General features: G+C 42.7%; 1 protein-coding gene across 2 annotated transcripts in view; it reads right to left on the minus strand.

The window, feature by feature from the left end:
* LOC140209835 (uncharacterized) overlaps window positions 1-12,261 on the minus strand; it is a 47,869-nt gene extending 35,608 nt beyond the window's left edge. Inside the window, exons 1-3 of one of the 2 annotated variants that reach the window (XM_072278382.1) lie at window positions 11,998-12,261; window positions 11,202-11,327; window positions 10,563-10,685 (exon numbers count right to left, since the gene is read on the minus strand). In XM_072278382.1, the coding sequence (XP_072134483.1) occupies window positions 10,563-10,685; window positions 11,202-11,327; window positions 11,998-12,006 (258 nt within the window). In that variant the 5' untranslated portion in view covers window positions 12,007-12,261. The remainder of the gene's footprint in view (window positions 1-10,562; window positions 10,686-11,201; window positions 11,328-11,997) is intronic. The other variant, XM_072278383.1, reaches the window with a different exon arrangement.
* Window positions 12,262-18,034: the final 5,773 nt, after the last annotated feature.

Below are 18,034 nucleotides of genomic sequence, written 5' to 3' on the forward strand. Positions count from 1 at the left end.
GAGGTCTTGGCTGATTTCTTTTGATTTTGTTTGTAAACTTCTGACCCACTGAAATTGTGATATAGTCAATTAAAAGTGAAATAATCTGTAAGCAATTGTTGGAAAAATTACTCATGTCATGCATAAAGTAGATGTCCTCAATGTCTTGCCAAAACTATAGTTTGCTAATATGAAATCTGTGGAGTGGTTAAACAATGAGTTTTAATGACTTCAACCCAAGTGTATGTAAACTTCTGACTTCAACTGTATTTCCTTGAGGCTCCTTACCGAACAGAGCATAACATAATTGTCATTACAGTCCCAAGTACAAGCTGGGCATGACTGAGAGCCAAATATTTTTTTAAACTTGGAAAGGACAAGGAAATTAAGCAAGGAAGGAAGAACAGCCACATGGGAAAAAGATACTTTTACAACTTTTGATATTATGAAACACAACGGTTTCATTAAGGATTTAGTAAAGATGAAAAAGCAGTTGGAAGATATCTACAGACCTCCAAAGAGCAATGAAGCTGTACCAGGTTGTATAAATACTATCACCAGAGAAGCAGCTTGGTAAAAGCCAATTGAGTATCATGGAAAATTTTTACTTTTACATAGGTTGGAAAAGAATTGTGCAAGTCATAAATGTAACAAAACTTGCTCAGAGTGTTTGTTCAAACAAATGATTTAGAACAAAAAGGAAACGTGATGGCCAGCAGAACTGCTTAACAATCTGACATGGAATGAATAGTTTTAGATCAGTGAACATAACATGAACAAAACTGATGTTAGTTTTGGGAAGAAAAAGGGAAAGTCACAAAAAGTTTTACCCTTAAATGAGTTGTCTTCCATGAGACATAAACTATTAAGGTAAACCTATAAACAGAGGCATTCAAAGGAATATTTAATTCCAGATTAGTATCAAGGACTTTAATGGCTGAAGTTTCCTCTGTATACTAAATATGATTAAAAAAAGAAAATGAATTACTGTAAGGGAAAAGGAAAAGATTGTAAAGTGCAACATCAAGAGTAAAAGTAAAGTTTTATAAATATACTTAAGAAAGGAAGTGACTAAAAAAAACCATGGACCTATTATAGAAAGGCACAGGCACTACAGTAATCATGATAAGGAAATGGTAGGTGTATACTTTAGCAGTATTTTTACAGAAAATAAAATACCAATTACAGAAAGAAAACAAAATGAAAAGGAAGATTTTTTTTACTTTAATGGGGGAAAACAAATCAGATTTAAAATTAGTAAAGTTGTTTTCACCCTGGGATATTAAAAACAGTGAATGAGGAAAAATTTAAAGCAGGCTAACTTACAATCTTCTGAACATTCTCTTGTTGCAGAAATTGTACAATGGGTTGGAAAATTTAAATATATGGGAAAATTTAAATATACGGTGCCTATAAAAAGTATTCACTCCCCCCCGCCCAGGAAGTTTTCATGTTTTATTGTTTTACAATATTGAATCACAGTGGATTTAATTTGACTTTTTTTGACAGTGATCAAGAGAAAAAGATGCTTTCGTGTCAAAGTGAAAACAGATCTCTACAAAGTGATCTAAATTAATTACAAATATAAAACACAAAATAATTGATTGCATAAGTATTCGCCCCTTCAGGCCAGTATTTAGTAGATGCACCTTTGGCAGCAATCACAGCCTTGATTTTGTGTGGATAGGTCTCTATCAGCTTTGCACATCTGGACACTGCAATTTTTCCCCATTCTTCTTTACAAAACTGCTTAAACTCTGTCAGATTGCATAGGGATCATGAGGGAACAGCCTTTTTCAGTTTGTAACTCCTCCAGCATTGTCATAAGTCTCCTGATGGCCTCCCTCACTGGTCCCCTTCTTGCACATTCATTCAGTTTTTGAGGACGGCCTGCTCTTGGCAGATTTACAGCTGTGCCATATTCTCTCCATTTCTTGATAACTGACTTAATTGTACTCCAAAGGATAGTAAGTGACTTGGAAATTTTCTTGTATCCATCTCCTGACTTGTGCTTTTCAATAACCTTTTGGTAGAGGTGCTTGGAGAGTTCTTTTGTCTTCATGGTGTAGTTTTTCCCAGGATACTGACTCACCAGCAGTTGGACCTTCCCAATACAGGTGTATTTTTACTACAGTCAATTGAAACACCTTGGCTGCACACAGTTGATCAACATTTAACGAATTATGTGACTTCTAAAACCAATTGGCTGCACCAGTGATGATTTGGTGTGTCTTATTAATATATCATATATGATATATCAGGATTACAAATACCTGGGGATACGAATCGACAATAAACTGGACTGGTCAAAGAACACAGAGGCTGTCTATAAGAAGGGTCAGAGCCGTCTCCATTTCCTGAGGAGACTGAGGCCCCTTAACATCTGCCGGACGATGCCGAGGATGTTCTACGAGTCTGTGGTGGCCAGTGCTGTCATGTTTGCTGTTGTGTGCGGGGACAGCAGGCTGAGAGTAGCAGACACCAACAGAATCAACAAACTCATTCGTAAGGCCAGTGATGTTGTGGGGATGGAACTGGACTCTCTCACAGTGGTGTCTGAAAAGAGGATGCTGTCTAAGTTGCATGCCATCTTGGTCAATGTCTCCCATCCACTACATAATGTACTGGGTGGGCACAGGAGTACATTCAGCCAGAGACTCATTCCACTGAGATGCAGCACAGAGCATCATAGGAAGTCATTATTGCCTGTGGCCATCAAACTTTACAACTCCTCCCTTGGCGGGTCAGACACCCTGAGCCAATAGGCTGGTCCTGGACTTATTTCACAATTTACTGGCATAATTTACATATTACTATTTAACTATTTAAATTTAACTATTTATGGTTTTATTACTATTTATTATTTATGGTGCAACTGTAACGAAAACCAATTTCCCCCTGGATCAATAAAGTATGGCTATGACTATGAATACTTATGCAATCAAGTCTTTTGCATTTTTATATTTGTAATTAATTTAGATCATTTTGTAGAGATCTGTTTTCATTTTCACACACAAGTCTTTTTCTGTTCATCAGTGTCAAAAAAGCCAAAATAAATCCAGTGTGATTCAATGTTGTAAATACTGTTTATAGGCACTGTACTTAATAATGTGATATTTCTTCAGTGGAAGAGAGAGTCCAAGTAACTCCAGACTTTTCAGTTCAATGTCAATTGCAGGTATGACAGTGGGATCTCTTATTACGGACACTAAATTGCTGGATTTCTGTGGATGACATCTCTAGGAGGGTACTGTAGAACAGTGGTTAATGTATGAATCTCTAGAGGACTTAACTACTGATAAGGGACACAAGTTCAAATGGTGTCATGGCAACTAGGGAACTAAAACTAAAATAAATATAACAATGGTAACCATGAAACGACTTGGATCTTTTGTAAAAATCTACGTGGTTCACTAATGTCCTTCAGGGAAGGAAACTTGCCTCTCTTACTCAGTCTGGGATGCATACATCTCCAAAGTCAAGAATGTGATTGATTGTTCCGTGCCTCAATTCAGAGTCAATTACAGCTAGACAATAAATGCAGCCACAAAGAAAGGCATCTATCTCCTGTGAACAAATAAGCAAAATCTGGCAGATGCGCCTCTGTGTGGGGATGGGTGAGGTCAGGCACCCTCAAAGGAAAAGTGGAGTCTTCTAAATAACAAGGCACTACTGGGTCTGAAAAAAAAATCTGGGCCACATAAATAAATAATGAAAAGTTAGTGTATAGGTTCAGAATGTAATTTAAAAAAATAAATCTTGGCCTTGATCTGAAGACAACTGGGCAGTAAAAGCAAGCGAGTTAAGTTCCAGCTGAATAGGGCTACCTACAGAACTGTGGTTAATTCTAGACAGGGTGTGGGGAAGGTTTGTAAATTGTGCTAAATTAAGAGTAACTGTTGTATTAATTTGGCTTGTAGCCCCTGAGCACAGTCAAAAGTTATTTTAAACGAGGTGGTTACAATGTAAAAGGGATTTGAAAGAATAGATAAACAGAAACTGCCTCCTCTAGCAGTTAAGTCTAAACCAGAGGGAACAACTTCAAATTTCTCATGTATCTTTCAACAAAAGTCATTCAGCCCATCAGGTCATTTGATAACATATTTCCCAGTAATCTGTTACATAATGCGAGAAAATATTAGAAGGACAAGGAGGAGGCTATTTGGCCCTTTGAGTCTGCTCTGTGATTCAAAGTTCAAAGTAAACTTATTAAAAAGTACATATGCAAGCCGAAGATTGATTTTCTTGCGGGCATACTTAATAAATCCATAGAATAATAACCATAACCGAATCAATGAAAGACTGCAACAACTTGAGCATTCAACCAGTGTGCAAAAGACAATGAACTATGCATATACAAACTAATAATAAGGAATAAATAGATAATAAATATCAAGAACATGAGCTGAAGAGCCCTTGAAAGTGAGTCTATTAGTTGTGGAAATATTTCAATGATGGGGCAAGTGAAATTATCCCCTTTGGTTCAAGAGCTTGATGGTTGAGGGATAGTAACTGTTCCTGAACCTGGTGGTATGAGCCCTGAGGCTCCTGTACCCTCTTCCTGATGGCAGCAGTGAGAAGAGAGCATGTCCTGGGTGGTCCCTGATGCTGCTTTTGTGTGACAGCATTTCATGTAGATATGCCCAATGATGGGGAGGGCTTTACCCATGATGGACTGGGCCATATCAACTATTTTTTTGAAGGATTTTCCATTCAAAGGCATTGGTGTTTTCATACCAGGCTGTGATGCAGCCAGTCAATATAATCTCTACTACACATTTATAAAAGTTAATCAGAGTTTAAGATGTCATGACAAATTTCTGCAAACTCCTAAGAAAGTAGAGGTGCTGCTGTGCTTTCTTTGTAATTGCACTACCATGCAAATAATATCACTGAGGAACTTAAAGTTGCTGACCCTTTCCACCTTTTATTCTTCATTGAGAACTGCCTGATGGACCTCTGGTTTCCTTCTCTTGAAATCAATATTATCAGCTCCATCTAGCTGACATTGAGTAAGAGGCTGTTATTTTGGCACCATTCAGCCTGATTTTCAATCTCCCTCCTATATGCTGATTCATCACCAACTTTGATAACAAAGCTGACATTCTACCTCAGCCCCATTATCTAGTATTATTCCCAAGTCCTGAGATTCATTTAATACCAAGTAATCTAGCGATTTCTTACTGAGCTTATCCACTGAGTTTCTACGGTAGTGTCTGATACAGAAGTCTAAAGATTCATCATCCCGAGTGAAGAGGTTTCTCCTCATCTCCATCCTAAATGGCTGATATCTTCTTCTCAAACCATGCTCCCTGTCCTAGACATCTTCGTCAGGAAAACATCCAACCTCTCAAGCTCTTGAGAAATTCTAAGAAAACCTGTTCAAATTACTTCTCATTCTTCTAAACGTAAATGACTGTCCCAATATACTCACTATCTTTCAAAGCAACAAAATGGATTTATGGAAGCAGTCTAATGAATCTTCATTGTACTCCTCTATCGCAGGTTCATACAGTGCCTTGAAAAAGTATTCAGCCCCCACAGCTACCTTCACATTTTACTGTCTCATTTTCTACATTTAAAATATATTAGAGTAGGATTTTTTGAGCTAATTTACAAAACATGCATGATGTCAAATCAAAAGAAAAATTCCAAAACCTGTCAACAAGTTACTAAGAATTAAAAACGAGGCTGAAAAACTATTCATGCCCTTTGCAATTTCTACGCTAACTTTCCTCAATATTACCTTACTAACTCACCCAATTTGTTGATGTAGAAAATTGGAGGATTGCCTGGTTTCGACTAATTAATAAAAATTAATACTCTCTCTAAGATCCAACAGTATGGTAGATTTTCAACAGACCAAACCAAAATTAAGACAAAAGAGCATTCAAGACAAGTCAGGGAAATGATGATGGAGAAGCACCAATCTGTGGCAAGGTACAAGTCCATCTCAAAGGCATTGAACATACCTCGGAGCTCAGTGCAGCCCAATGAAAAAGCGGAAAAAAATATTAAACCACAGCCACACTGCCTAGGTCACAACATCCCTCTAAATTTAGTCACCGGAGAAGAATGGCACTTGTAAGAGAGACTACTGTGACACCAACAGTCACTCTGAATAAGCTGTAGAGGTCAGTGGCTGCAAACGGAGATGAGGTTCATGGCTCCAGAATCTTTAAGGCCTTGCACAAAATGATATTTATGGAAAAATGGCAAGGAAGAAGCCCTGACTTAAAAATAAAGCATATCCTTGCCCATCAAGATTTTGCAAAGCTTCACTTATAAGATACCGTAAAGATGTTGAAGGTAGCCTTGTAGTCGGATGAGGATAAAGGGGAACTTTTTGGCCTTGACACTAAGCATTTCATGTGGCGTAAATTTAATACCACTCATCAGCCAGGTAACATCATCCCTACTGTAAAGTATGATAGAGGTAGCAGAATGCTATGGCGTGCTTTTGCAGCAGGGGCTGAAAATCTGGTATGGACTGATGGGAAGATGAATGTTACTAAATAGAGAGATCCTGGATAAAAACCTGCTAGCCTCTGTCAGGAAGCCTAAACTAGGGAGGAAGTTCGTCTTTCAGCAAGAAAATGACCCAAAGTGCACTAGTAGAGCAACATGGAGTGGCTTCAAAGGCAGAAAATTAATGTCCATGAATGGCCCAGTCAGAGTCCTGACATTAACCCAACCAAACTTCTCTGGTAAGACCTCAAGATTGCTGTCCACCACCGCTCCCCAATTAACCTGGCATAGCTTGAGTAATTTTGCAAGGAGTAATGGACAAATCTTGCTCCATCACATTTTCCAAAGTTAACAGAGACCTCTCTTTACTCAGAGAGTGGTAGCTGTGTGGAACGAGCTTCCAGCAGAAGTGGCTGAGGCAGGTTCGATGTTGTCACTTAAAGTTAAATTGGATAGCTATATGGACAGGAAAGGAATGGAGGGTTATGGGCTGAGTGCAGGTTGGTGGGACTAGGTGAGAGTAAGAGTTCGGCACAGACTAGAAGGGCTGAGATGGCCTGTTTCCGTGCTGTAATTGTTATATATGGTTATTAGATTAGATTAGATTCAACCTTATTGTCATTGTGCCGAGTATAGATACAAAGCCAATGAAATGCATTTAGCAACTGACCAGAATTGCAAATAGTGTTATTTTCAAAATAACTGCAAATAAAGAAAGTGCTACAGCACACAAATATAAAAGTACTGAGACAGTACAATACGGATGCAATACTGCTTAGCACTGTGATGAGAGGTTCAGCAGTGTCACAGCCTCAGGGAAGAAGCTCTTCCTGTGCCTGCTGGTGCGGGAGCAGAGGCTCCTGTAGTGCCTACCAGATGGGAGGAGGGTAAAAAGTCCCTCCCATATAAAAAGTCCATATAAAAGTATATGGTTATCCAAAAAGATTACTGGCTGTAATAGCTGCGAGAGGTGGTTCAACTAAGTACTGAGAAGAGGGATGAATGAACTGCTGACATTTCAGTTTTTAAATTTTTAGTTTTCCATGCTCTACGATTTTGCCTGTTTTTTGGGCCCTACTGTGAAAAAAGGAGCATGTGATTCACAAGTTAAAATTCTCAGTTAACTTGATCAAAAACCCTGGTTGCAATACTCACTTATGTGAAGAAAGGGTTAGGGGCTGAATACTTTTACTGTACTTTCTTAGGTAAGGATAGGAAAGCTGTACACATGCTCCGGGCTGCATCTCAACAATACAGTCTGTAATCAAACCATCTTATAATAAAAGGAAACATGTCATTTGTCCTCCTAATCACTTGCTGCACCTCTGAGGCTTAAATACAAGCACAACTAGATCCTTTTGAATATCAACACTACTCAGTATCTCATCATTAAACAGTTACTCTGCTTTTCTCCTTTGTGCATCAAAGTGTCTTCACATTTTACCACATTATACCCGATCTGCCATGATCTTGTCCAATTCTCTAAAAGCCTCTTTACCAGTTCAGTATCATCAGCAAGCAGGAAAATACAAGACCACGACCCCTCAGCCAAATCAATGATCATGAATAGCTGGGGCCCGACCATTAATCCCTGCACTAGTCCACTGAGCCCAGCAGTGAAGGATAAGCTTACCCTGGTCCCCTCCTACCCGTTCCCCATTTACTTTCTGTACAATAAACGATTCTCAATCCATGTCAATGCAATACCCTTATTTCTGATTAGAGTCATTACATGTGTTCCACTCTTGTTAGTCAATCTCCTGAAGAAGGGAGTGCTGAAGAACGGTCTTAGCCCAAAACGTTGACTGGTTGTACATTTCTATGGATGTTGCCTGACCTACTGAGCTCCTCCAGCATTTTGTGTGTGTTGCCAGTTAATTTCCTATCTGGAATCTTATCCAAAGCGCTGAAGTCTAAATACACCATATCCACTCATTCAGGCTTATCTATTCTACTAGTTACACACAGCAAAGAAAAACAATGAGATTAATCAAATATGATTTTCCCTTCATTGTTGATTCTTCTGAGTACCAAATTTTATTTTAAGAAGTTCTGTTATTACATCTGGCATTTTCCCCACCACCCATATTAGTTAAGAGGACGGCACTTCCTGTTTTCTCTCTCTTCAACAGTGGAGTCACATTTTCAATTGACAGGAACAATTCCAGCATCTATAGAATCTTTCAAGATGGTAACAAAAGGAGACACTGCCTCTAACACCATCTCTTTCAAAATTTACAACGTAGATCATCATGGATATATCGGTGTTCATGCTTACCTGCTTTCCCTTTTTGTCAAATATTTATTTGCTTCAATCCCTCTCTCTTACTAGACCAACTAGTTTCTAATACATCCAACGTATTTCAATCTTCTACCATTTCTTTTTTCCCCTTAGATAAATTCTCTTATCTTTATCTACAAAGGCCTCACAATGGCTCTTGCTGGTCTGTGTCTTTTTCATACCAATAAAAGCTCCTGCTGTTTGTTTATGTTTCTTTCCCAACTACTCTCATATTTCACTTTGCAATTCATTATCAATTTTGTTGTTCTCGTTCATTACGTTCTGAAATATTCCCAACCCTTGGGTCCTCCACTATTTCTGACTTTATCCTCTTTTGATATATTTCTATCTTTAATGTTTCTAGTTAGTTATAGATGAATTTCTTTTCCTTTTGGGCTCCTGTGCATTGAAAGAAATTTTGTTTTTACAATTTGAGCATTATTTGTTTAAATGCCCGTCCACTGTCAAGCCCTTCAACACTGTTACCTCTCCTCTCATTCTGTCAACCTTCCCCTTTAGATTGAACACTGCAGTTTTACATCAAACTACATCACTTTCATACTTAAAATTAAAATTCCATGATATTATGGTCATGGCCCTTCAACAACAAAATCTTTCTCTCTTAGATTCTGACCAACAGCTTCCTGATTCACTGACCACACACCTACATGAAGAATAACTTACCAATTAACCCATCAACCAACAAGTCTCTGAATACATGAGGGAACTGGAGCACCCAGGGGAATTCTGCGTGGTTACAGGGAGAAACCACTCGAGCTTATTAGGGTTAAGGGTGAAATCAAGAAGCTGTAAATGACACAACCAAGAAGGTATAGATGCTGGGCTCAAATGAAAATAGCCAGGCAGAGATTTTTATTCAATATCAACAAATGCGGAGCAAAGACATGCATGTGGAGTTAAGGGGTTGAGCAGCAGTGATCTGCTAGAATACAAGTTGGCCTAACACCAATAACCGTGTTACTCCAGCCCGTGCCAACACATGTCAATGACACTGCATCCCAGCCCAGCTTCATGCTGCAGCTTGCCCCCCCCCATATTAAACAATGAACAGTATCACAGAACCGGCCCCTCCCCAGGCCACATTGTCTGTGCTGAGCATGATACCAAATTCTGTTCTGCCTGCACGTGATTCATATCCCTCCATTCCCACCTCTGTTATACCTACTTTCACTACCACCCCAGCAGTATACTCCACACACCTATACCACGCTCTGTGCAAAAAAAAAATGACCTGCCCCACACCTTCTCTTTAATTTGCCTTCTCATCTTAAAGCTCTGCCCCCTGGTATTCAACATTTCTACCCTGGGGAAAAGATCTGGCTATGTACCTTTTCTGTGCCTCAGACTGTCGGGTCTCCCCTCAGCCCTTGATGCTCCAGAGAAAATAATCCAAGTTTGTCCAATCTTTCCTTATAGTTAACACCCTCTTAGGTGTTCACTATCCCAGTAAAATTCTTCTGAAACCTCTCCACAGCTTCCACATCCTTCCTGTAACGTGGCGACGAGAACTACATGCAACACTCCGAGTTTTATACAACTGCAACGCGATTTCCAGACCCAAAGTCCAGGCTCCTGACAATGAAGGTAAGCATGCAATACACATATATAGCATATTCAGACCTTAGCTTCTGACATCACCTGCATCTGATTCTCTTCCTGTGTCCAGTTAAAAACCCAAGCCCTGTCTATCATGAAGCAATCTGCACCACCCAACAGTGACCTCTTTGTGCAGCCACCACCACTATCCAGTCCCTTATGTAAATCCCCATCACAGCTCTGTCCACATTGAAATTCTGAACTACTACTTACTCACCTTCGCTCCAGAGCAACGCACAAGAACCAGTCTAAACTGTTTTCTCTTCTTTAGTAATCCTCGTAGCTCCTGGCAGCACTGGTATTTCCCAAGGTCCACTGTCTCTTCGCACTGGGCATCACCCTGAAACAGCGCAGAAAACAGATTCCAGACTCTGGCGACTGTCCTCAAATCCCAGTGAAACATCAGCAATCAGAGCCAAAAACCTTGCTCAGCACGAGGCTGTCTCAAAATCCCAGGAGACTGATGCCAAAGCTCTCAGCTAAAACAAAGGCATCCCCAGATCCCAGGCGCAAACCTTAGAGTAACCTTCAAATGTCTAGGCTGAAACAGTTTTGGAAAACAACCAAGTTCAGATCCTAGACCTGTAGGTTAGGCAGCATAGAAACATGCCCTTCAACCCAAAGCGTGCATATTTAATCAACAAGAAAGTTAATCTGTGCACTACCCCCAGATACTCAGGGGAAACTAGAGGTAGCCCTAAATGCCTGGGCTGAACCACAGTTTAACCCAACCACTCCCAAAGGTAAACCAGGGACAGACCTCAAACATCCAGCTTACTCCCAAAATGCAGGGAAAACCAATAAAATGGGCCAAGACTAGAGACCTGGCTAGTACTGAGACTTGCCCTGACGTTACCTGCTGCTCGTAGATGAGGAGACGGCCTTTGTCTAGTCGGATGTAGCGCTCCTTCCAGGCACCCCCGAGGAGCCCACGGCTGCACTGCTTGCGGACCCAACCAGCCTGGCCCGGACTGCCACCCTGCTGGTACATAGATGCAAAGAGAGTGTGAGTTGGGAAGGAACTAGCAAGAAGACTCCAACTGTCATCGCCTGAGGTAGGGTAATCTGGATTATGAATCAACTCCAACTCCTAGACCTGAGATCCTCCACCCCCAACTCCCTTAACTAAACCCAAATCCCTTAACTTCAACTCCAGCCCCAAACCGTCTCATCCCAGTCAGCACATCCCCACAGAGGCAGACCCTGAGCTGCTCACCCCATTCAGAGCTCACTAGAGCCTTTCTCCGGGTAGTCTCCAGGACGCCAGGACGATAGACCACAGACTCAAGTCCAGTGAGATACCCCAGAACGGCCGAACCATGACCCGCTGACCGAAGCCACCACCCTTCAGACACGGCCCCTGAGCCCATCTCCAGACCCCAGAGACCACCAGAGCCTGGCCCAGGCACGAACCCCAGATCCAAACCCAGTCCACCTCCCCTTATTCCTAATGCCTGAACCCAGCCCACAGTCCCCCAGCTCCGAGCCCCGGCCTCAAATCTGGACCCCGATCCCACTTCCAGGCCCCGACCCCACCCGCGGACCCTCGCCCCCAGCGGACCGGGACCCTCGCCAGACACATCCCCCAGTCGGAGCACAAGGAGTGCGGCAGGGAAGGCCCGGCTCGAACCGCGGCAGTCCCTCACACCCACCTCTCCCATGCCGGCGGCTCGGTCTCTGGGCAGGGACGGTCCGAGCTCCGAGCATCCTGTGAGGGGCGGCCCGGGCTCGGCGCTTCCTCTCTCTGACTCACCGCGCCTGCTTCCGGCAACAGGCCGATCGCGGGGGGAGGGGGAGACAGGAGGGAGGGAGGGGATGAGGGAGAGGGACAGTGGGGAGGGGCAGAGGGTGCGGGTGATGGCGGGAGGGGTGCAGAGGGATAGGGAGGAAGGAGAGGTGAGTTACGGCTGGAGGAGGCAGAGAGTAACGGAGGGGAGGGAAACCAGCAGAGGATAACGGAGAGAGAGAGGCTGAGGGTAAGGGAGGGGAGCAGTGGGTAATGGAGGGGCGGGGGAGGGAGGGAGGCAGAGGCTAATGAAGGGGAGGAGAGGGAAGGAGACAGAGGGTAACGGAGGGGAGGAGAGGGAAGGAAACAGAGGGTAACGGAGGGGTGGGAGAAGGAGGCAGAGGGTAATGGAGGGCAGGGGTAGGGAGGGAGAGAGACAGGGTATAGGAGAAGAGTGGCAAGGTAGGAGGGAGTGACGATAGAGAGAGGTTAGGGATGGAGGGAGGGTTTAGGGATGGAGTGAGGGAGGAAGTGGGAAGAAGGGGAGCAAGAATGGAATGAAGGAGAGGATAGGATGGAAGGATCATGTAGGGATGGACAGGGGAGTGAGGGAGGGGTAAGAATGAAAAGAGGGACCAGGAGGGAGGGGAATTAAGGAAGCAGGGTGTGAAGGAGTAAAGATGGGTCAAGGAGGGAAGGAGTGAGGGTTATGGGGTAGGAAAGGTGTAGGATGTAGAGAGGAAGAGAGGGGACAGGGAGTTGAGGGAGGGGGTTGAGAGAGAGAGTGGATAGAGGGAGGGGGAGTGATGGAGGGGGACAGATGGGATAGAGAAATTGAGCAACAAAAGATGTAGATAGGGACACCAGAGAAAGCCATTTTACCCTAAGCCCATGCTGGCCTTTTGTACAAGCATGTACGAGCATTTCTAATTTGTCTTGTTTCTTGGCTTTTTGCTTGTGGTCCTACAAAAACGTTTCCAATGGAAAGAAATGACTTCCCCTTCAGGCACTTACTGCAGATCATTGTTAATCATCAAATGAAACAGATTATCACGGAATCACATAAAGTTTAGCACACTGAAGATCAAAAGCAATTCTGCTGGTCACCCTCCTTGCCCTGGCTCCAATGTTTTTTTTAGATGCCAATCCAAGCCTCTTAGCATTGCTATGGTTAAATCTGCTTCCATATCTACCCTGGGATTGTAAACCAGATCCTAACCAGTCACCGATTTCTTCATGTTTTAGATTCTCAAAGTTACACAGCACAGAAACAGGTTCTTTGGCTCAACTCATCCATGCCGACCAAAATGTCCAGCTACGCTAATCCCATGTCCCTTTAAATTTGTCCTAGCCATGTACAGTACCTGTCTAAATGTTATAATTGTACCTGACTCTGCCAATTCCTCTGGTAACTCTTTCCATACACTCACCTCTATCTGTGTGAATTAAGTTGTTCTTTAGAGCTCTTTTAAATTTTACCCCTCTAGATTTAGACTCTCCTATTCTGGGAAAAAGTTGGTGACAATTGACCCTGACTACATATGCCCTCCTGATTTTGTTAACTTCTATCAGGTCTTCCCACAGCCTTCTTACTACAGGGAAAAACATCTCAGACAATCCAGCCTCTACTAATAACTCAAGACCTCCAGTCCCGTTAATAGCCTCATGGAGTTTTTCTGCACCATCTCACATCCTTCTATAGTGTGACAACCAGAAAAGCGCCCAGTGCTCCAAAAGTGTGGTCTAATCTATGTTTTATTGACCAACGCTGTTTTGGGTTCTTCACCTGTGTGCCCCAGCATTTGACCCCCAGCAATTTCTCTCCTGCTTCACGATTTAAATGCCTTTGTCAGATTCCCTTGTGTGGAGAACAAACCCATCATCCCAATCTGTATCATACCCTCCGGATTAATGTTAGTAAATTTATTTTGCAGCCTCCCTTAAAGTTTTCCATTTTTCATGTGTTGTGCTGCCATGCTCCAGCTGTGACTAAACAAGTGTTTCATGAAAAGCTTCCTTGTTTACCGAACCCTGTGCTCTATGTAGAAAGCCCAGGCTCCCAGATACTTTCATCACTTTCTCAACCAATCCTGCCAGATTCACATGTAACCTCACACTTGCTGGTATGTGTGTCTTTTAGAATTATGTGCTTAGTTACATTGTCTCTCCCCATTCTTGCTACAAAAGTATAATATATCGTATTAATCAGCGTAAAACTTCATTTGCTATCTGCTTGCCTATTCCAGCTGCCTATTGCTATCTCCCTGAAACCTGTCAGGATCCTCCAAATGTTGCAATACCAGCAAAGATTAAAACTGTGTCCTGTGCGTGTCCAAATCCATGAAGAAATGTAGTGGGCAATAGTATCAATACCAGAAGCTGCACTCTACTTTTCCCCTTCGTCAGAGACTAACTTTTTTTTAATCGGGATACAGAAAGAATTAGTGACACTGGAGGACTGTTCAAGGTGCAGAAAGCAAACTACTGGAGGATGAGGCTGAAGAACTGGGTCCGGGACAAGGTTTAATTGACATGGTTTGTGGACTGAACTCTGTAGTTCACATTATGATGTGTTTCTGGTTTCTGGTTGCTATTTTTGTGCTATTTTGATCAGGGCAGACTGGCTCTGTGGCCGGGAATCAAAAAACGACACAGCGCTGTATTGAACTGAACTGAGCTAAAATGAATCTACTTGCGCCACTTCGACGGTGACTTTGCGGTCTGGTTTTATATTCTGTGTTTTTCGCTTATTTTATGTGCCATTGCACAATTTGGATTTTTTTTTTGCATGGGGTGGGGGGTGGGTGATGTTTTTCTTTGAATGGGTTCCATGGTTTTCTTTGTTTTGTGGCTGTCTGTGGGAAGATGAATCTCAGTGTTATATACATTGATAATAAATGTTCTTTGAACCTTTGTTCTCAGCAGTTCAAGTACCATCTATGGAGAGATATGGAAAGTTGAGGGTCCGAGACCCAAAACATCGACTGACCATTGCCCTGTACAAGCTGGCACCTGACCTGCTGAGTTCCTTCATCAGCTGTTTTGTTTTGCTCCAGGTATCAGCTTCGTCAGTCCCATAAGTTTCCACGTGGTGACTCACAGCACTGGGATAGTGCCCAATATGACTACCAACATTGGGATGGTTACCAATTAGCATGGTAGAAGGCCCAGTTAACAGACAGCACAGGTTAGTATCCAGAATGAGAAGAACAGCAATAACCATGTGGAATCCTAGGAAGCATCAATATAAGTAATTGAAGGAGAAATAGACAACTTGGCCCTTCCATTTGCTTTGCTGACCTTTTACCTCAGCACCACTTTTCGGAGCTCATCCCGTGTAGTTTCATATCTAACTTATCTCTACTTTTGTGTAGAGATTTCCAAAGATTCACCACTCTTGTTCCTAAACACCAGCCTTCAAGCCCTGGGAGAAGTTTGCATATTTCAATTGAATCACCTCTCAGTCTTCCATACCCAAGAGAACATAGACCCCATGTGCGTCATTTATCTCCATGGAACAAACCCACCACTCAGAAATCAATTTGCTGAGTCTTTGCTGCACTCCCTCATTCCTGAACGTGTATCTCTCCTTAGGTAAGAAGAACAGACCTGTGTGCAATATTCCAGAAGTCATCTCACCATCCTCTATCATTGGGACAAGATGTCTTACTTTTGTATTCAAATTCTCTTGCAATGAAACACAATTAATTGTTTGCAGTGCTATTGGACCATAAGACTATAAGGTATAGGAGCAGAATTAGGCCATTTGGCTCATCGAGCCTGTTCCTCCATTTCATCATGGCTGGTCCATTTTCCCTCTCAGCCCCAGTCTCCTGCCTTCTCCCCCATCCCTTCATGCACTAACTAATCAAGAATCTTATTAACCTCTGCCTTAAGTACACCCAATCACATGGCCTCCACAGTTGCCCATGGCAACAAATTCCATAGACTTACTGTTCTCTGGCTAAAGAAATTCTTCCTCATCTCCGTTCTAATGGATGTCCTGCTACTCTGAGTATGTGCCCTCTGGTCTTAGACTCTCCCACCGTAAAACACTATTTGTTTTATGTTTCAGTGAATTCTATAGATATACCCGCATCACTCATAACACTGATACCTTTCATTCTTTTGCCATTTAATAAAAACACTGCCTTGCTTTTTTGTTACCAAAATGGATATTCTCACATTGTTACAGATTATATTCTATCTTCCATGGTCTTATCCATTTTCTTGAGCTATATACTATGTGATCTCTCCACATACTACTTTGTCCACATTGGTGCTTGGCATTGTTGAAAAGGATTCTGAGTAACTGGAAGCAGTAGGACAAGGGCAGGATAACTACAGAACTGAGGGGGGAGGGGCGCAGAGGTGTGGGATTGGGCCCACATTGAATAAACGGTAGCAATGAAATAGTTTTTGGAATCATGAACTGGGTGGTGTCCGAGTACTTCGCTGCACTGGGTTCATGAGCAGAATTGGGTTATGCTTCAAGATAACTGTTCTTATGAGGATAATGTCCAGGGTAATTGGCAGCAATCTGTTAATTGGTGGCACTGGGATCGCTACATGGCAGTGGAGGGTCCAGTGATCAGGCAGCACTTGGACCAGGTGACTGACATCACCGGATTAGTGAAGCTGTCAGTCCCAAGACAGAAGCCAGAATAACTGCCAGGAACCTGATACATCCAAGGTAGTTAGAACAACTGGGATGGGATCCAGTATAACTAGCAAAGCTCGGATAAAGTCCAAAGTTACTGGCAGCAGTGAGATATGGTCCAGATGACTGGAAAGGGTCGAGAGTAACTAGTAGCGCCCTGGACGTGGTTTGGGATAGGTGACAACACCAAGCTAAAAGTGAAGTTAACTGGTTGTACTAGAGAGGGTTCAGAATAACCAGCAGTGCCCTAAATAGAGTCCAGGGTAACCAGCAACAAGGAGAAAGGGATTGCGGTAACTAGCAAGAAATAGAGTTTGGGTTAACTGTCAGTAGGTTTTCAAGCTGCATTGGGATAAGGTCTGGAATAACTGGAAACTTCAGGACGGGATGCTGGGGCAGAGGGTCCCAGGCTGCTAGTAATATAGGGTTAGGAGCTGGGCTGTGTTCTAGGATACCTGACAGCATTGATTCAGGACTGGAGAAACCAGCAAAAAAGAACAGTAATTTCTGGGAAAACTAGCAATACCAGCTGAGGGACCTGGGTAACTAGTAGTACTGGGACAGGGTCCAGAGTGTCTAGCGGCTCTAGGATGGGTTCACAGTAACTAGTGGCACTGGGATGGGGTCCAGGGTAACTACCAGTCCTCTTGACAGTGTCCAGAGTAACTAGTACCATTGGGATAGGGTCTAGGGTAACTACCAGTCCTCTTGACAGTGTCCAGAGTAACTAGTACCATTGGGATAGGGTCCAGGGTAACAACCAGTGCTCTGACAGTGGCCAGAGTAACTAGTACCATTGGGATAGGGTCCAGGGTAACAACCAGTACTCTGACAGTGTCCAGAGTAACTAGTACCATTGGGATGGGGTCCAGGGTAACTACCAGTACTCTGACAGTGTCCAGGGTAACTATTAGCACTACAACAGTGTCCAGAGTAACTAGTACCATTGGGATGAAGTCCAGAGTAACTAGTAGCATTGGGATGAGGTCTAGTGTAATTATTAGTACTCTGACAGTGTCCAGAGTAACTAGTACCATTGGGATGAAGTCCAGAGTAACTAGTAGTATTGGGATGAGGTCTAGTGTAATTACTAGTATTCTGGTAGTGTCCAGAGTAACTATTAGTACTCTGACAGTGTCCAGAGTAACTAGTAGTACTCTGACAGGAACTGAAGTAACCAGTAGTACTCTGACAGTGCCTAGAACGGCTAGTAATACTCTGATAGGATCCAAAATAACCAGCCATGCTCTGACAGTGTTCAGAGTAACTACTAGTACTCTGGCAGTTTCCAGAGTGACTATTA

Source organism: Mobula birostris, chromosome 14 (assembly GCF_030028105.1).
Source record: "Mobula birostris isolate sMobBir1 chromosome 14, sMobBir1.hap1, whole genome shotgun sequence".
Classification (NCBI taxonomy): domain Eukaryota; kingdom Metazoa; phylum Chordata; class Chondrichthyes; order Myliobatiformes; family Myliobatidae; genus Mobula; species Mobula birostris.